Source organism: Rattus norvegicus, chromosome 2, assembly GCF_021556685.1.
Source record: "Rattus norvegicus strain SHRSP/BbbUtx chromosome 2, alternate assembly SHRSP_T2T, whole genome shotgun sequence".
In the NCBI taxonomy this organism is placed as follows: domain Eukaryota; kingdom Metazoa; phylum Chordata; class Mammalia; order Rodentia; family Muridae; genus Rattus; species Rattus norvegicus.
Genome location: NC_141535.1, coordinates 212355943 through 212376489, shown reverse-complemented (window position 1 = coordinate 212376489; position 20547 = coordinate 212355943). Strand labels below are relative to the sequence as shown.

The following is a 20547-nucleotide window of genomic DNA, read 5'->3' as shown; positions in this document are numbered from 1 at the left end:
CTGAGGGGTTTCCTTTGTTGTTGTTTTGTTTGTGACAGAGTTTCTGTGTAACCCTGGCTGTCCTGGAACTCTCTCAGTAGACCAGGCTGACCTGGAATTCACAGAGAGCTGTCTGTCTCTACCTCCAGAGTGCTGGGATTAAAGGCATGTGCCACCGCTGCCTTCCTTAAAAAATAATTTTTTAAGCAAAGAAAAAGACCCTGTTTCTGGATTGGAGACATCTGGTCTGTTCTCACTGCAGTTATGATGGATGAGAACCCTTCTGTGGTTCCTGTTAGCTCAACTCAGGGTTAAAGCTCTGGCTATTGGCATGGACAGAGCAATTAAGAGCTAGAATAGTTTCATGGGGGGGGCGGGGGGCAAGTTTCAGGCCTGTTGCCCTGGCTTGTCCTGGTCAGCCTTAGCCACATTCTTTACAACTTCACTCAACTTGCTTTTGGAAGCAAGAAGTCTTTCTCAAGGAGGCATAAAGGACCCCTTACTGTGAAGGTATCCCTGGTCATGTGATCAGCCTCTCTCCACGTGATCCATATAGACTAGATATTATAGATGTAACAAGAGATAAAGGAACTGAAGCACTTAATTCCCAGGCCTCAAAGTAGTTAGTACTCAATAAATGCTTATTCTGACAGCATTAATATCACCCCACCCCTCCTGGGGGATTCCCTCCAGCACCTGCCTCTTCTGCTGCTTCCTGCCCAGGTATGAGAATCAAACTGGCTACTTCTACAGCTGATAAGATATTGACCAGAGAAGAGTCCACAGGCCCAGTTTCTCTTTTTTTTTTTTTTTTTTTTTTTTCGGAGCTGGGGACCGAACCCAGGGCCTTGCGCTTCCTAGGTAAGCGCTCTAACCACTGAGCTAAATCCCCAGCCCCCACAGGCCCAGTTTCTTGAAGTCACCTCAAAATGAAGGCAAACCCCTGGATATGTAATGTCGTTATGGCTCAAGTCCTCCAGGTGTCTGCTGCCCTGCTGAGCTCTGAGGATTTCTCCAAGGATCATACTCTTCTGACACCCTTTCTCCTTCTGACTCCAGCTCCCTAGCTGGCTACACCTCCCACCCAAACCTTTCCCTCTCCAGACAAGTGCCTGACAACCTCCATGGCTGTTTCAGGGATGTGATGTTCCTGTGTGGAGGTATGACTAGATCCAGACCGCCATGAAAATTTCCTATTGCAGGGCAGGGGTCAAGCCCATACATCTGCCATTGACTAGGGCAGGAGCATCTGTCCCTGATGTGTCCATACAGCAGCCTCTTGTAGAGTTGGATGCCTTTGAGAGCTGGGCCAGAGAGTGACCCGCTATTGCTCTCCTTTGCTCAGGGACCTTCTAAAGACTTTGGGAGAACCCGAAGGGGGGGTTCCACTGAAGTAGCAGGGCCTAGGAGAAGGTACCATGTTCAATCTTTGTGTTCCTTCCCTTTGGGTAACCCAGAGTCCGCCATTTCCCAGCAGCTCTGTCTGTTCTACTACCTCTGGGGTGTCAGCTCAATTGCTCTCCTGTAGTTACTCCTTTAGACACAGACTTGCAGGCCCTCACTGTAGAATTCTGCACACAGTAGAGCGTATGCATGTGCACACACAAACATGCACATGCAGTCATGCATGGGTGGTTTTTTTCTCTCTCCTTTTTTTACATCCCTTGTTCTACCTAGCCTTATTAGGAACACAGAGGTATGACCTCAAGGTCATTCTCATATATTCTCTCTCTCTCTCTCCCCCCCTCTCCCTCTCCCTCTCCCTCTCCCTCTCCTCTCCTCTCCTCTCCTCTCCTCTCCTCTCCTCTCCTCTCCTCTCTTCTCCTCTCTACTCCTCTCCTTTTTTCTTTTTCACTCAGCATTAGGGCCTGACATAGTATCAAGGCCTCAATAAATGTCTGTTAAATGACTCCAGGTACTCAATAAATACCTGTGCTCTTATCCTGAGAGTGAAAATCCATTCAGCTGTTTATTTTTAGTTATTCTTTAACACACTGAGCTGCTGTGGCCTACAAACACCTTGGGAGAAGGGGTGAGACAGAGAGTCATTTTTGTTGAGTATCATACAACTGTGGCCTGGCCAGGTCAGGGGTGGGGTTGGCACACCTGAGGAGGGTGTTGGGGCTATCCTGCCAGCAGAGTGTGGGGCCCAGGGTCTGAGTGACAGGACGATACCAGACAAGCCCTTCATTAGATTCCTGAGGGAGAGTGTGAAGCTGGGAGGTGGAGAGGGTTGCTGGGGAAAGAAAACTACATTTTCATTTAAAATGTGGTTCTACTTGTTCTCCTCCCTGGGAAGATTGGAGGCTGAGGGTCGGGGCGGAGGGTTGCTCAGGGTGAGGCTTCAGGAAGAAGGGTTTAGAGATGAGACCTCAGAGCTGGCTGGGGTTGGGGGCTAGTCTGTCTGCAGCTGGTGGCTCCCCATTAATCCTCCCCTGCGGAGAATGCAGCCCTACAGGTTTGCTGTGAGAGGGAAGTGCTGTCTGGGTCAGCACAGGAACACTTTCCCAGGAGACGGGAGCCCCACAGGCAAAAGCCTCGGTGAGGTGACTGCAGCTGTCCATCCAACTCTGAGACTGAGATCTTTCCTCATGGTAACTTCAGATTTCAGTGTTCGCCTTGACCAAAATCCAGAACCTCCTCCTCCTGCTGTATCGACTAGACATCAGTGCCTGGCCCCAAAATTTTCCCAAGACCATGTCATTTTACATAGCTATGGTCCATGGACCCCTGTTAGTTTCTGTCCCCAGCTTCTGGGGAGTCTTGGAAGGCTCTCCTGACCCTGTCCCCCAGCCAAGCTCTCTTTAGGAGATTCCCCCATAGCCGGAGAGCCTGCAGAAAGATCCACTAGCCTGCCCAGTCCCCCTCAAGTCCTAAGTTCTTTTTGGCTTAGAAAGTAGTAATTTGGTTTCTCCTAGACAGCGCAGCAACCACAGAGAACTTCTGCTTAGAATGAATTCTCTTCCGCTCCCTGCAGCAAGACTCAATTTCACAGTCAGACACTTCAATGCTAAGTCCAGTTGATGGCAGACCCTCCCGAATAAAGGGAGGAGAGTCACCCTGAGATCAAGACAGTGGCTTTCTATCTGTATCTACTTGCTTAGCCTTGGACAAAACATCTTCACGGTTGGCACATCCGTCCCTCTGACTTCTTACTACTAAACAGCAAATATGAAGTAGACATTCTTGACTCATGCTTATAACTCCTGCGCTTTGGAGGCCGGGGCAGGAGGATTGCCACAAGTTTTACACAAGTCTGAGCTATACAAGTTCTAAGCTAAGCATGGACTTGTCTCAGAAATTAGATAGATTGACAGATTGACAGACAGACAGTCAGAAGATGGTAGATTATACATAGATGGATGGGTAGATAGACAGACAGACAGACAGATAGACAGACAGATGGATGGATGAGTAGGTAGGTAGGTGGGTGGATGGATGGATGATGGATGGACGGATGGACAGATGGATGGATGGGATAGGTAGGTAGATAGGTAGATAAGTAGGTAGGTAGGTAGATAGGTAGGTAGATAAGTAGGTAGGTAGGTAGATAGATAGGTAGGAGGTAGGTAGATAGGTAGGTAGATAGGTAGGTAGGTAGGTAGATAGGTAGGTAGGTAGGTAGGTAGATAGGTAGGTAGGTAGGTAGGTAGGTAGGTAGGTAGGTAGGTAGGTAGAAAGCCAGGAAGGTAGGTAGGTAGGTAGATAGGTAGGTAGGTAGTTAGATAGATAGGTAAGTAGATAGATAGGTAGATAGGAAATGCTAGCTGTTCCTACCTTTTAGAGTCTTTGAGACTTCAGCTCACTGAAATAAGTACTTTTTCAGAAGAGCAAAGACTGCTGTAGATATTTATAGTCTAGGCTGTAGAAACGATGACCAGCAATATGTACTCTACGGCTTTGTAAGTAACTTGAATGTAACTAAGCAATGGTAACACAGCAGTCTGAACATACTCCTGGTCCAGGCTGCAAAGGCAGAAAGATGGGAGGGGCCAGATTTTTTCCAGTCTTTCCCTCTCCTGACTCCCCATGTTCTCAAAGCCCTCTGCTTCCCCATATGGTGAAGGGCATCATCGTCTACCACTGTCTCTAGGGGCAGCATCTGTCTGTCTATTCCCCAAAGACTAGGCCAGTGTGTGACTCACAGTAGGAGCCGAGTGTATGCTGAGGGTGAAGGAGCTGTACCACAAGCTCAGGTGAGGAGGGCTGACTCACACCGCCGTAATTTCACTGTAGCTAGGATAAAAGCTGCCCTATCTGTCCGCTCTTGCCCCTTGGCTTCCCATGTTGTCCTTCCCTTGTCTCTGTCATCCCCTAAGGACAATCTTTAGAGTTACCAGCTCTGTCTTAGGAACACACATCTTTCTACAGCTCCTGCTGCCTCCTGAACTCTATTGTTGAAGTGTTTTTCCCCACTAGTGGGCATTGCTTGAAAGATACTCTCTACCCACAAGGCTGTGGCAACTCCTCAGGGATTCCTGGAGCTCTACCTCCTCACAGCCTCTGGATCACAACTGCCACAGCAACTGGTCCCCGGATGTCTAAGTGGAGCTGACACACCCATGCAGTGCTCAAGGAAGACTTTTAAGATCTGGTGCTGTTTTCTCTGTTGGTTTTTGTTTGCCTCCTGTTTTCCCCCTGAGACTGTGGGACATTTCTGCCTCCTCTCTGCTGTTCCTCATTCTAAGTGGCTCTCCCACATGGATGTCTGATTCATTACTTAATTATTTAATTAATTTTGTTATTTTGAGACAGATTGCTCTGTGTAGCCCTCTGGTTGCCCTTGAATTCTCTCTGTAGACTGGACCAGCCTGAAACTCACAGAGATCTGCCTGCCTCTGCCTCCTGAGCACTGGGATTACAGGCATGAGCCACCACCACCTAGACTTATCTGTCTATTTATTTTAATTTGCATTGACATTTTGCCTTCATATATGCCTGTATGAGGTCATCAGATGACCCGGAACTGGAGTTACAGGCCACTGTGAGCTGCCTTATAGGTGCTGGGAATTGAACCAGCGTCCTCTGGAGGAGCAGCCAGTGCTCTTAACCACGGAACTGTCTCTCCATTTCTGGGATGTCTTGCTATCAGATTACAGCTGATTCCTCATTTCCATCACCTCTTCTTCACAGACACTGCCCTCTCCTCTCCTCTCCGTTTCACCACATCCACCCCTGTGGTACCCATCCTGCCAGACTCTCTTTGACATCCTAAATTCAAACACTCTGACTGCGGCCATCAGTCCTTCCATCTTGCCCTTTTTTTCATCAGTTAAACAGGATCCTAGAAGCCACCATGACTACTGACTGCCCCATGCATTTCAATCACCCCACCCCAATCCCCACCCCTGCTAGTCCTGGTGTTGATAGCGTCTCACAAAAGCTCGATGCAGCACAGACAAAATGCACACAGTACAACTTTTGCCTTTTGTTGCTAGGGTCTCCTTGATTTTCTTCCTTACAGTTCATCCACCTTACATTCTGTTCTCAACAGACAAACCTGCTTTGTTCTGGATGCTAAATATTGTTGGAAATGTACCTTAAAATGCCTTTGTGTGTGTTTGTGAGGTTCGCTCGCATGTGTGTGGGCATGTGCATGCGTGTGTGCATGTGTATGTCTATGGCATGCATGTAAAGGTCAAAGGACAACTGCTTATTGTTCTCTGGTGTGTAAGACAGACTAGCTACCCTTCAAGCTTCTGAGGATTCCTATGTCAACTTCCCACATCACCACAGGAATGCTGGGATTATAGGCATGTGTCTCTGGCTTCTTTCCCCGTGGAATCTCACGACTCTTTACTAGATCTCAGTTTCTGGTGCACTAGACTCTAGAGACAAGAGCAGACCAGGAACACTGACACCCAGGTGACCTGTAAATCTCTCAGGGTGAGTCCGCAGGGTGTCCATGAGCTGAGATAAGGTGCGGAGCTCTGTCCAAACCCGGCCAAGACGCTGGACCTCCGGTGTGTCCATGAAGAGCTCTTGAAAATCTCGATATAGTCTTGCCAAGCTGTTGAAAGGAAAAATATATTTCTATTCATAATTAAAAAAATATTTTTAATATTTATAATTTTAAACAAAAAATGTATAAACAAATAGCTATCATTTTCATAATAATATGCTAATAGTCTTGTGTTATTTTTTAAGTTGTTGCTTGACCTAGCATAGCTCCATTGATGGATTTATGATTCTAACACCAATAGAGATGATGAGTAATTTGCTCAGAATTCAAATTGGGGCAGGGCAAGGTCACCTTAAACCCCATTCTCTCAGGGTCTGTTGTTCTGAGGGTGTTTGTAGACCAGTGAGTCTTCCCAATTCTCTGACTTCTCACCACCCCCTTGCTGAGATGAGACCTCACACCATGCTGTATCCCCAGGGTCCTCCTTACATGTACCCATCAAGGCCGATTGGACTGTGAGAAAGGAGATGGGCAACTGGATGTTTAGTTTTCTGGGCTAAAAAATGCACCATGTAAGCCATGTCCCAAGATTCTACCTCTTGAGATACCAATAACAGTTTCAGAAGACTTGGGATTCATTATTTTCTTCCAAGCAGTAAGCTTCACATTGTAAATCTGACTTTGTGTTTCCTTGCAATGGTCCTTGACATTCTTCATAGGCCTTAGATGACTAAAGAAGGCGTTGGAGGAAAGAGAGAAGACTACAGGTAGCCTGCAGGAGAGGGTGAAGGAAGGAACACCGTCTTTCCTCCTAAGCAGATGGATGACCACAAGTAGTGGACACTGGATAGCTAGGGCTGCTGTCAGATTCTGGGTCACCTCTTGGGCATAAAGATGAAGAATTCACGTCTATGTGGCTTGAGTTTGAAGGTTTCCCCAGGTGTGCGGCTGTTAGTAGACTATTCCAGGTCGAAAGCTGCCCCTACCCGACACTTCTTAGAGCCCCCCATTCTTCAGGGGGTAACACACACTCCCACATGGGAGGAGAACAGAAGGGGACACAAGTTCCTCCCTGTAGGTTAGGATCTCGGCACTTACATGGAATTATTATAGTTTGATACAGTTCCGGGAGATTCTCCAGGGGTGGGGTTTTGAAAACAAGGGTTGTTCATATTGCAGAAAATCCCCTGGAGCCATGGTAACATTCCTGCTGAAGGCATCGCCTTGTTGGGAAAGTGGCCTTAAGACAGGAAATGAAAACAAGAAGGAGTTAGTCACAGAGGCCAAACAGACCAGGAGCACAGACTCTCCCCCCATTTACAAAGCAGGAACATCTAATATAGTTTAGGCCCTGTGTCAGGTACTGGAGCTCCGTGGCAGATAAGGACACAGACTGACGGTCTCCTAGAGCAGTAGTTCTCAACCTGTGGGTCACGACCCCTTTTCGGGAAATGACCTTTTCACAGGGGTCGCCCAAGAGCATTGGAAAACACAGATATTTATGTTATGATTCATACTAGTATCAAAATTACCATTATGAGGTACGAATGAAAATAATTTTATGGTTTTGGGGGGAGACTGTCACCACAACATGAGGAATTATATTAAAGGGTCACAGCATTAGGAAGGCTATGTCCTGTTCTAGAAGCTTAGGTGGACATGTGGAAGGGGGACTGAGGCTAAAAATTAAACTTCTGGAGGAAAATACAGAAGTGGGCTCAGGGTGGTTCAGAGGAAAGGCCTGTGAGTTTTTTGCACAGGCTCGGATGGTGGCTGTGCACTCCTGGGAGTGACAGAAGGAAGCAAGGGTTTGTTGGGCAGGAGGTTGACTGAGAAATGGAGTTGGAAATGACAGCTTGGGGAACTCAGCCACTCTCATGACTCTTGTTGCTTCCATGCCAGCAGCCTAGAAGGACAAGACACCATCCTAGCCAGAAAACACAGGGAACCTTCCAAACATGCTACTGTACAAAACAGGCGCTCATGACGCACAGATGCTCTAGGGTCTGATAGTTATTAAGTGTAATTCTGTGTGCTGTTCCTTTTCACTGTCCCCTCTCTCCTCATCATGGGAAACAAATCCCCTAACAAATCAGTCATCATGAAAAACAGATCTAAATTTGCAATACAGGTAAGTTTAGACTAACAACAGTCAAAAATTAATGATATATACAGGGCAGTGCTCGATTCCCAGAACTGACAAACAGAAGAAATTAATAAGCAAATGGTACACTCTTCCCATGCTCCACTACAAGCAGGCTTGGTTCGCTGCACACGTTTAAAGACACTAGAATTTGTACATCACTGAGGGACCTGGTTTATACCAGATGTGATGCCCCCATTCCCACCCAAGAGCTTCCAAAAGGGAAAGATGATCAGGCCTTCTGGGGTCATACTCACATTCATGTTGACTGTAGAGGGGGTTGGCATTCCTCAGCCAGATTAACACCAAAAACAAAGACAAAGGCCACACGAGTTCCACTACAAAGCGAATCTGGAAAAGGGAGAAGAAAAACAGAAAGAGCAAAAATGGTAAGAAATGCAGGGAGATGTATAGCCAGAGAAGGCAGGCCTTCCTCTGTGCACTGTCTGAGCACCAGGACTGGGCTGTGGCACAATCACAGCCCACGTAACTCCAGGCAACCCCAGATCACATATCCCACAGTGGCCCCCTAAGTCACGCTGGAGCCAAAAAAGCCCCATTATTTTCTTAACCTTGTAGTGTCTGTGGTGACCTCACATCACACACAGTTACAGCGCATACAATTATGTACAGCCATGACAGTAATGATAATGTGACCGTTGCATGTTTACCCATTTACTGTGTTTAAATCATCAGTTGAGAGGGAATGTCTATTCATAACAAACTAACAGAAACCAGAAGCCTGAAGCAAAGTGTGTTGGCACATGTCTGTAACAGCCGTGCTTGGGAGGCTGAAGCAGGAGTTCAAGGCCAGCCTGGAAGACATAGCAACGTTGAGACTACCCTGTCTTGGAAACAAAAATTCACCGTTAAGAAGTTAACTGTAAAACCAGCAGCATTCCTCCCGAATCTTGGGTTCACTGTCTCTCCCTTGCATCATTTTGTCTTGGTCTTGCCTTAATCTTGTGTTTATTATGGCTCTAGGAGCAATAGACTACACTATTCACAGACACATAGCCTTAGCGCTATGTCGACTGATTGTATAGGAGGTCGTGATGTAAATAGGTTTGTGTCAGTACACTTGACAATGTGCAAAGGGTGGTGAAATGTTCTAATAAGGCATTCCCCAGAATTCTTATTGCTAAAAAGTAGCCTGACTACCTGAAGGACTTCCTTCTTTGCTCCTCCTACACTGCCTACTGCCTGATGCACTACATCAACCAGATTCTGCGTCCATCTGCATCTGCCTGTGTCTAGTCCTGAAAATAACATCGACACAAGGCTGCCATGAGAGACCTCAGGTTCCGGGGTTTGGCAAATAGGACTGTACGAAGTGAACGAATGCCAATTCTTTTTTCTCCTCTCTCTGTTTTGGTCTTTCAAGACAAGGTTTCTCTGTGTAAGCCTGGCTGTCCTAGAACTTTCCCTGTAGACCAGTCTGGCCTCCAACTCACAGAGATCCACCTGCCTCTGCCGCCCGAGTGCTAGGACTGAAGACCACGGCGCCATCCCCACCACCACCTGGCTAAGGACACAGATTGTGATAAGCTCTTGTGTAATGCAGGTACCTCAGACAGTAAACATCTCATGATCTCTCATTCTGTGGGTAATCAAACAGACCTGCAGAGGTCAGGTGACTTGTACACTGCCGAAACAGGAAGCAGAATCCAGCCTCCTGCCTCCAGGGCCACACTATTCCTACCCTTTCCCACTGTTTTGCCTTCTGGTGCATGGTAGACCTTGCCTGAAGGTGGCCATTGAATAAACGAATGAACTAGGGAGCAAATGACTCTGAAATACTGTGCCCCAAAACAAAGTCAACAGAAATTCAGTTGGTCAGCATTTATTTTTTCCTTCAATCAGGTCTGTCGTTTAAGGTAAGCAGAAATACGGCTGTGGTTCCTCCTCGCTTCCCACAACCCAAAGAAGAAGCTGGTCTGAACCTGTGACAGAAGGTTGGTAGACAGAGACTCTTGGTTCAGAGTCAGAGTTCTCCCAACTTAGAAAGGACAGGCGCTTGAGGTTGGCGCTGCTCTCATCCCTGCATGGTGAGAGGGCTGAGATGAGGAATTGTGAAGACAAGGGAGAGAAGCTGAATTAGGGAACTAGACGTGAACTAGGGAATTAGGAATGAAGAGACATCCTAGCAGGTAGAGGCTCCATAAATGTTTGACAAACCCATGGGCTGCTTAAAACAACTCCAAAGAAACAAAATCACCCAGTAGTCTGCTGGCAGCCGTGTTCTAACGTATCTGAGAATTGGTGGTAGGTAATCGATCACATGTTGAGGGAAAGCAAAAATGTTTACAGGTACAGGGTCACGTTTTAAAGACGCTACTCAGCACATAACTAGGGAGGACAGGTCGGAGGAAGCACACATACAAATACACGGAACAATAGGCTTCTCTCAAGGTGCCCAGTTTCCAGGGCTCTCCCATACCTTTTCCTGCAAGGTTACAAAACACCAGTATTGGGCAATTCCCACCTGGCGGTTAAGGAGACTGCCCCAGGAATACTTGCGAGCAATTAAGATTGCTGGTAATTGTCCACAGGAAAGGCGCATCCTGAGAGCCTCCCCAGCCTAACCCCTGCCTGATACTATCTATCCTGGTTCCTAGACCAACACTCTCAGCCACATCTGTCCTCCACTGTGACCCCACACAAGGGAGGAGTCACAGGAAGTTTGAATCAGCTTTCTCTGGAATGCGTGAGTCTCAGTCAAGATGGGCCTAGGATGCTTCTCCGGGACACTGGAGTTGACACAGGGACTCAGGCCATCGACAGTCTGAAGAGTTTATAACACACTGCACCCCACAAAGGCACGCATAGGAGCTCCCCTCCCCCATTCCAGATCATCCTGTAAGGGTGGTGGGGGAACGGGTTTGGCAAGATAGCACCCTGACAGGTGCGAGCACTGAAACCGGAAGTTGCTCTCAGTGTCTTCTCCAAGGAGATGAGACAACCGGTCCAGAGACTGCACATGACTCCTTCCGAGACAACTGCTTGTAATGCTGGCTCTCCCTCAAAGCTTGCGTGCCTATGTGCTGTGTCTGCCTGTGAGTCAAATGGGATGCTAAATGCCATCTGGGAATGTGAGGATTTGGGTTCCAACCACACTCAGGCTTGCTCAGTTTCTGACTCTCAGTTTTCTCACCTGTGAAATGGGCATGTTGTTTTGTCCTGTAGTGTACAATAAGAATTAATAACAGGCTACTTTGGGGCCAAGTACTGTGGTTTATGACACTGGGAAACTCTCTGAACCTCTCCATGTCAAGGGACTCACCTGTTAAAAAGGAGGATACCAGGCCCTGTCTCCCAGAGCAGTTGTCATCACGAACTACTATATCATGCCCAAAGCACAGCCTGACACACAAGACCTTTTATTACTGTCTCACAGAGTCAATTGCAAGGGCCACAGGAGCACAGTGACAGCAGATGTGGCACAAGGAAAATTAACAGCAGGCTCTCGGCCCCTCCCCCATCTCAGCATAGCTGGCCATCTTTAAGAAGCAGGGGGTGGGCGGGGGAGGGAGGAGTTGATGCTGCATTCACAGGCCACTCTGCACCAAGATTACCTGCCATTTTTTTCTCCACCCAGCACAGGCAGGTGGGTCCTCCCAGCAGCTTCTTCCCCTCCCCCAGAATCAGTACCACCAGCCCAGAAGGGCATTACCCTGGCTGCTCAAGTGTGCACAGGCATGCCCTAGGGAGAAATTCCACATTATAATAAAAAACACGTCTCCAGAGTCCCCTTCCCCACTTTAAACATGTCTGTAACTTTAATTAAGCCCAGTCTAAGCTCAGAAGCCCCTCCTGTGGAATGTTTCTTAAACTAAACTGGTATTTCCTTGCCCTCCCCTTTCCCCTTCCCCCACCTCTTTGCCATTCAGCCTATGTGGGGGAGGAAAGGTTCCTGGTCAGGGCAGAGTTGTGCTTGTCTTAAAACAGCCAGTTAGGTTTTCTTCCTTCCCTCTCTGTTTTCAATTTAAAAGAGAGGTAGTCAGAGCTCTACTCAAACCTGGCCCGATGCCGCCCAGAGCCTGGCACCCTCACAGCTGGTGCCAGCTTCCCTGTACTGCCATGTTCTCCCCCCCCCCCCCAATGCTGAGCCAGCACTAAAGGCCACAGCAGTGCCAAGCACACGCCTCTAGGGTTTAGGACATGAACTCTGTCCCCCACTCCCTTTTTTTGAGACAGGGTTTCACTGTGTAGCCCGGCCTATCCTGGACCTCACTCTGTAAACCTCTGACTCTCCAACTCTAGGATTAAAGGCATCGGCCACCACCACCACCACCACCACCACCACCACCACCTGGCTGTGAATCCCTGTTTTTATGAGTCCTCAGGCCTTCACCACACATCCTGTCATTGCAAGCAAGGACCTGGGGACTCCAAGGGATTCTGGGACATGTATGCTGGGAGGGAAGAAAACTGGTGCTAATCTGCTTTGCAAACCCTCTCAACCAGCATGGGCAGATATGATCTTGGACAGTGCCTTTGGGAGGTGGGGGTTAAGATCCTGAGAACCCCCTCTGAACTCCAGAGACACCCCCACCCCCACCCCATGCTTCCTTCTACTCCATCCACTACCAATTCCCACTTCTGCTCAGGAATCACATGGCAGCCTCCTTCTGCCTGACACATTCCACCGGGGCAAGGGCTGTGCTCCAGTCTCCTTCAGGCAGGGAGACGTGTCCTCAGGCTGCAGATGTAGTTACATTTACTGCCCTGGTCTGCGATAAATTAATTATCCAGTCATTCTCTCTTTGTGGTATCTGTGACTAGTCTGTTAGTCTGGGCAGTGGAGTTTGAGGCCACATTTGCTATCTGGAAGTCACATATTGTTTAAATCCCAGGTCCAGCCCATCCTAACTCTGACAAATCCTCAGTCTCTTCATTGGTACCCACAGGGATGACTGAAGCCTGCAGCATTGGTACCCACAGCGATGACTGAAACCTCTCGGTCTTTACTGCGATGGTTAAATGGTGTAACTAATTTAGTGCAATGCCAGACACATCGTTTGCAACATCAAATAAAGGCTAACAGAAGATGGGAAGTGAAGAAGGGGCATCTAGAGGGGATGAAACAGGAGGATGGAGAGAGAACGCCATGTCTGTTTGCATTGTTCTCTGCTCATAATAGTAAGCACCTAAAACATAAAACTTGAGGAATGGCTGAGTTATGGGTCGGTCATGCCGCACTTTCTGCAGTCACCATTTCCTGCATGCAGATTCTGGAAGATCCGAATGCCTTGAAAGGAGCCACAGACCCCCTCATAGAGCTACTGGGGGTTTAGAAAAATGTTCTCACTTTACCCAGACATCCTGGATACATTGGCTATCTTGAGGGACAGGGGAGAGCTCAGTTTCCAGGCCACGAAGGTGACAGATAGCACACACGGGTGGGTGCCCAGGCTTAAGTGAGACAGTGTGAATGACTCCATCCCCCAGGGAGCACACAGTGTGGAGGAAAGCCCCATCCCCCGGCAGGAATCCACTTGTCAATGCCAGGGAAAGGCTCAGTTTCCTGAGTCAGTTCTGTCTCTGGAAGCCGCAGTCATGGTGCTAGAGGAGGGGCGGGAAGGAGATGCGGGAGGTGGAGTGGGCATATTGGATTTCCCTGGCAATCTACAGAGTATTTGCACCCTGGCAGCAGAAACTGAATGGTCTCATCTATCATTGGGAACTTAGCTCCTGGCACACTGCCTGGTGACTATTATTTCTTGACCGAATGAATGGCTGAACGGGATGAAGTTAACAATGAGTCTTGCTCAGGTTTTGACAGCGTTTTCATTCAGGAAGGGGAATTTCTGGAAGGGGTTGAGCCTTTGGATACTGTTAGCACTTGGTCCCTAGGGGTCCCAAATAACCTCGAGGCTAATTTGAAATGACACCAGTCTGAACAGAGAAAAGCAGCCAGCCGTAGGACAATGGTGTCCAGTGGGTGAGCTCAAAACTGGAGTGTGGCACTGCCACCTTCACATAACCTTAGAGTTTTCCTCTCCTCTCCTAGCTGCCAATTGTGTACATAGCTGACACATCCCCATGCGCATCTCTATACTGCCTAAGGCTCGTGCACAGGTCTTCACACGCCCCGCCCCACCACTTGGTTCCATTTCTTCCCTTACATCCCCTTTGATACCCAGGAGAGGCCTATTCTACCAACAGAAACCTACCGCAAACCATCCTCTTGCCCGTAGCCTGTCTCTTTCCCTATCCTCTTCATGAGGCTCAGCTTCCTTTTCACTTGTTTATGTGTATGCCAAATGCATAGTGCATGTGTGTGCACGTGTGTGTTAGGCTGCATTTGTGTGCAGAGGCCAGAGTTCAACAACGGATATCTTCCTCAATCCTGGGCCCCATAATTTAATCTCAGCCCTCCCCTCTTCACACAGCAACCCTCCCCCTTCCCCCATCAGCTCCTTAAGCCTTTTCTTGTTTTTAAGGACTCTGCAGGGCTCTGGGACAGCTATTCTGTCCTAATTTCCCTTTTTTCTTTTCCTCCTCTTCTTCCTCCTCCTCTTCTTCCTCCTCCTCTTCTTTTTTTCTCTCTCTGTCTCTGTCTCTGTCTCTGTGTCTCTGTGTCTCTGTCTCTGTCTCTCTCTGTCTGTCTCTCTGTGTCTCTGTCTCTGTGTCTCTGTCTCTGTCTCTCTCTGTCTCCCCCCCACCCCCCCCAGCAGGATCTCATGCATCCCAGACTGGCTTTGAACTCACTATATAACCAAGGATGACCTTGAATTTCTGATCCTTTTGTCAGATGCCACGCCCAGTCTATATGGTGCTGGGGATGAACTCCAAGGCTCAGTGCGTGCTCAGCAAGCACTCTACCAACCAAAGAAGATTCTCCACCCTATTTCTTTATGGATATGAATTGTTCCTTTTCCCTTCACAGAAAAACTATAGAGGAACCATTTATAACATCTCTGGAGGGGCTCTGATCTCCTGTAGCTCACACCAGCATTTCTCTAGGGATACTTAGCCTACATTACTTAATATTACTCTGGATTCTCAAAACGTACTTCAGGTTTTCCCAGCTGTCACAGAAACCAGTTCAGAGGGAGTTTACACCTTTAAACCCTTAGTCCAGTCCGGCCATATCTGATCACAGAAGAGGTTTGGGGAAAATCTGTCGTTAATAACATTTACTGAAACTGTAACACAGTTGGAAGATGCAAAATTATTTTTCCACAGAACAGAATTGTGGTCAACGAAACTGTGACTTCTCTGGGAATTACATGCCAGTTCCAGGAACATCAACGTGTGAAGACACCCCCCACAATCTAGTGTCAAAGAAAATTGCTCTCATTGAACTGCAAGGCCTGTCAAAGCTTTCTTGTTTTCCTTTGACGAGTTTGCTTGTTTTTCAGGGATTGGGAGGCTTCCACTGTGTGGTGAGAGTGGGACCAGCAGGTGTCAAAGCCGAGGGGTGGGGAGCAGCAGTGGATTCCTATGCAGGGCAGGGGACAGAATAGTTTTCATATAGTCAAGGACAAGAGAAGGGTGAGCAGCTAAAGGTGGCCTCAGAACTAAAGGGCAAACTAGCTCTCCTCTCAGCCTCTCCTCCCACTCCCCCGCACCCCGTTTTTACCTTTTGCCTTTTCCTCAGAGTCCAGTTCTTCCAAAGCAAAAGCTGTATCTGTCTGAGGAAGCCCATGCTGGACCACCCAGCACCGGGGGATCACCCCAACTGGGGCTCAGGCAAGCACCAGACACAAAGGCCACTGGGACCGCGTCCAGCTCAGACTGCTGTGTCCTTCTGGTGATTAAAGGCTACATTCCCCCTTCAAACATAATCCCTTCTAATTATCTGTAAGCCCTTTGTCAGGGAAAGGAGGCAGGCTTCGGGTTCTTTTTGGAGGGAGAAAAGCCCTAAATACACAAGTGCAGGTTACGGAGGGTACTGACATGAGTCGTTCAACGGGAAGCCAAGTGCTTCAGGTACCCTCCTCCATCTGACATCAGAGGGGCTCCCGCGGCTTCTGAGGAAGGTGCTCTGGATATCTCTGGATTTTAGGTTTGGGACAGTCCCCTTCGCATACCTAGAGGCTGGACACTTGCCTCCCAGTGCTCTAACACAGGACAGGATCCTGATTTCCCTGCTTCTCCTTAATGAGGGAGAGCTGGAGTAACCGTTCTCTTTCTGCCCTTTGCTTTGCCCTGTAATACCTTCAAGTCTAATCAACCAATCCTGGCTGCTTGGAATACTCCATCCTCAGCAGGACGGTAGCCAAGTCTGTCACAGGCTCCAGCATCGTGCTCGTGGGCAGTCTAGCTCCGCGGGGGTGGGGGTGGGGGTGTTGCTAGACAGATCGACCACTGGGCAATACAGCTGTGATTCCAAGACCCCCAAACATGTCTCCCTGGTACTTCCCCATGGAAGTTTTGTCCCTGCCTCCTCAAATCTCAGGAATATTCTCTCTTTGAAAAGCCCTAGACATTAAGACCTCTGTAGGGTGGAAGGAGAACTAGGGATGGATGCTCTGTTTGTAAATATGGGGCCTGACGTCAGATAAGCTAAGAATGCCGAGGGCAGCCACGAGGGCTGACTGGAGTGCTTGGTGAAGCTTCTGATTACAGAGTGAGTTTCTGCTTTGGGTATTTAAAGGGTTCCTTGGAGGTAATGGCATTTAATAAAGGCTTTGATCAATGCAAAAATAGCATTTTACCTATAGTACATTTAGGAGGTGGTACAACTGTAAACTGCCTTTGTGTATCTTGTTTGTATCATCCTGAGGTCACTAACTGCTTAGTTTTACAGGGAAGCAATCTGAAAAACTCATGAGATTAAGTGCTTGGCCAGTTGTTACTCATGATAAGGCTAGTTACTGAACTAAATAGCTCACTAAAATCCCCCCCCCCCCCCCCCCCGAGAGACAGGGAGGCAGGAATAGCTAATCCTGCTCAGGAAAACCACAAAGAAAAGGAGGGCTCCAATGGGCGGGAGATACTAGAGGAAAAGGCTGTAAAAGGAGACAGAGACCAGGCTCAGAAACTCACGGTGATGATCGATTCAAAGTAGATTAAATGAGCAAATATGAAGAGATCTCCAAGTGGCTCACAAGTGCAGGGCACCCCCAAACAGAAGCGAGCTCTGGACAGGATCATTAAGCACTTCTTACATGTGTGAGAGTGTTTTTTATCATCTAGGAAGAGATAAAAAAAATTACACTAATCCAGTGCCTACCAAAGACAGCTGTGTGGGGCAGGCGGCTTGAGAGCGGTCACAGAAGAGAAGGGGAGGGCTTGGAGCGACTGGAAGCAAAGAGACACAGCAGGGGGTGACTGGAAGTCAGTGAAGAGAGAAAGGTCAACTAGGAAGACTGGGGCTTGGAGCCTGACTGGATATGGGGGGGAGACACGCCCCACTGAATGAGGAATGGCAGTGGGGGCCAATTAAGTGGGTAGGAAGGCATTTGCATTTGATTCTGATATTTTTTTTTCTTTTCTTTTTTTGGAGCTGGGGACCGAACCCAGGGCCTTGCGCTTCCTAGGCAAGCGCTCTACCACTGAGCTAAATCCCCAACCCCAGATTCTGATATTTTTAAAGTTAGTGTTTTGAGACAGTTCTAGGCTGGCCTGGAATTGGATATATAACTTAGGATGGCTTTGAACTCCTGACCCTCTAGCCTCCACCTCCTAAGTCTTGGGATGTCCGGTCAAAGTACCCTATCTAGCTACCCTGAGGTGTAGCTGAAGTCCCTGTGATGAGAGTTGCACGGAGGTGTCCAGTGGGCAGTGGATACCTGAGTCTGGAGTCATTAGCCTACTTTTAGGATGGAGATACAGATTTGAGACTGGTCAGCATGTAGACGGATGGCTAAGTCCTGGGCAAGATTGATCAGGTTGCCCATTTGGAAAGTATGTGAGGTCATGGTGGGTCAGAGACAAGGTGGTGGCACATGCCTTTAATCCCAGAACCCTGGGAGGCAGAGACAGGTGGAACTCTGTAAGTTTGAGGCCAGACTGGTCTACAGCCAGTTGGAAGACAGCCAGGGAAATAAATAAATAAATAAATAAATAAATAAATAAATAAATAAATAAATAAATAAATAAGCAAACAAATAAATAAAACCCTGTCCTGAAAAACCAACCAACAGACCAAACATGGATGAAATTGTCCCCTGGTCATCCATCTCTATAAACTGCTTTTTACTTTAAAATATTAAACCTCTGTGTCCATTAAATAATAACTCCTCCTTCCTCTTCCCACAGACTGGGGAAACCGCCGTTCCCATTCCTTTCAATTCGGTGGAATCATGTGACATTTGTCATTTTTATGTCCCTTTGACCGAGTTAACGGTTATCTATGCTGTAACGTCTTAATCACTACCACAGCTATCAGATGAACTATAGACTCTTTTTGCCCTCATCCTTATGGGGTCTGTGTAAGACTAAGAACAAGGTTCTGACAGACTCGATGTCTGTGTGTGTTGTCACACGAGTGAAGAAGTAAAGGGCTCTCGTTAGCCTTTTTAAGAGCACTGGTCCCACTCACCAGGCCCCTGTTCTCTTGACTAATCCCTCCCAAAAGCTCAGACTTCTAATAGTATCTTCCCAGGGGCTAAGATTGCAATTTGTGGATTTTCAAAGGCCACATACATTCAAGCCATAGAATGTGAGTCCAAAGTTCTTTCCTTAAAGCCAAATGGTCTTTTATTACATGTATACACCGTTTTATTTACCCGTCTACGTCTTGACCATCATGACTAATGCTGCTGTTTTACAAATATTATGGTATGTAGCACAGGCTAACACAGGCCCTGAGGCTGTGCTCCCAGAACAACACATGTGACATCAAGGGAAAATTAAAAGACACTAAGAGAGGATGAGAAGTGCAACACATGTCCCAGCCTCAGCCAAGACCCCGTCCAGCTGTTGTTAGACACGACTGCGCTTCTGTATCCCAGGCAATTTAGCTGTGAGATCCTGATGTTAGTGCTGCTTCCCTTTGCCTGAACACATTCACATGGCTCCTGTCACTTGTAACAAAGACTCTTGACTAACGTAAGTTAAGTTATATTAACCATGATAGTATACATATCTTCCACATAGATCACACATGCATGCATGTGTGTGCACGTGCACACACACACATACACACACACACACACACACACACACACACTTTTGAAAGGCATTCTTGCGTAGGTCCATGATCATGGTACTAATGTAAAGGGGAGATTCTATTGAGTTCTATAAAGTGTTAAGGAGGAAAGCCTTGATGTCTGTCATGTATATCTTTGACATATATGACAGGAAGAAATCCATGGGTGCTCAGTTTCAGTTAGGAGCGAGATCCAGTGCCACTTAATATGAAGTAGGTGACCACAGATAGCAAAGAAGAACTGTGCATTTCAAAAAGCCTGAAGAGATTCCGAATGTTCTTCACCATCAGACAATGATAAGGGCAGATGGGGAGAGTTGCTTGGTGTGGGGTGACTGCCTGCCCTGGCTTTGACCCTCAGCACAGCATCAACTCAACTCCTGTAATCCAACAATGAAGAGGGAGAGAAAGGAAGATTAGATGTTCAAGATCTTCTATGGCTGAACAGTGAGTTCAAGGCCAGCCTTGGCTACATGTGATTTTAAGGCCAGGGTTGGCTAAAAAGCCAGCCTTGGATACATGAAATTCTATCAAGGATGAAAAGAAGGAAGAGAAGTGGTGGTGGGAGAAATGATAGATTTGAGGAGACAGATGTTTAGATGTATTGATTGTGACTTAAATATTCCACAGTGTATACATGTATAGAAAGATAGCATGGGTCTACATATATACATCCAATGTTTATGTTCTTATACTAATTTGGAAAAATGTAAAGATAAATTAATTTTAAATTTATAAAAGGAAGTAGAACTCTCAAATAGTCAATATTATCAATTCCTGCATGTAACAAGACAAGGCTGACAAAGCTAAGTCGATTGACAGTTCTATACATAAAGCAGTGTGTGGCAGGCTCACGGTCCTTATCAGCTACTGTGCATTATGATCCGGGACTGAAGCACGTTAACAGCCATCAAAACTTAAGAATTATATTAGTTGAGTTGTGATGAGACCACCAAGGGGGAAGAACACTTCTCATGCAAGTGTGCTGGCCTGTGTTTGATTTCTGTATCCCACAGTAGAAGGAGAGAACTGATTGTCCTGTAACCTCCACACATGCACACACACACACACACACATACACACACACACACACACACACTCACACTCACAAAGACATACACACACTCATACTTGCAGTCATGCCACACTCAAACACACCACACACACAGACATATACACACTCATACTTACACTCACACCACACACACTCACACACCACACACACATTCACACACACACACAGACATACACACATACTCTCATATACACCATACACACAGCACATACGCATTCAACACACCACTAATAATAGATTTTTAAAAAATTTTAATTATAGCAAGTACCTAATGCTTTGGTAGCTGACGAATCAAGCAAGTGCAATATTTGTTTCCAACTTTGAATTTTGTTTAAGATGTACTT

At 47.2% G+C, this 20547-nt stretch overlaps 1 protein-coding gene across 1 annotated transcript in view; it reads right to left on the bottom strand.

The window, feature by feature from the left end:
- Abca4 (ATP binding cassette subfamily A member 4) overlaps positions 1–15780 on the bottom strand; it is a 137356-nt gene extending 121576 nt beyond the window's left edge. Inside the window, 4 exon segments of the mRNA NM_001446892.1 lie at positions 5850–5989; positions 6980–7121; positions 8282–8375; positions 15613–15780. Coding sequence (NP_001433821.1) covers positions 5850–5989; positions 6980–7121; positions 8282–8375; positions 15613–15678 — 442 coding nt within the window. The 5' untranslated portion in view covers positions 15679–15780.
- Positions 15781–20547: the final 4767 nt, after the last annotated feature.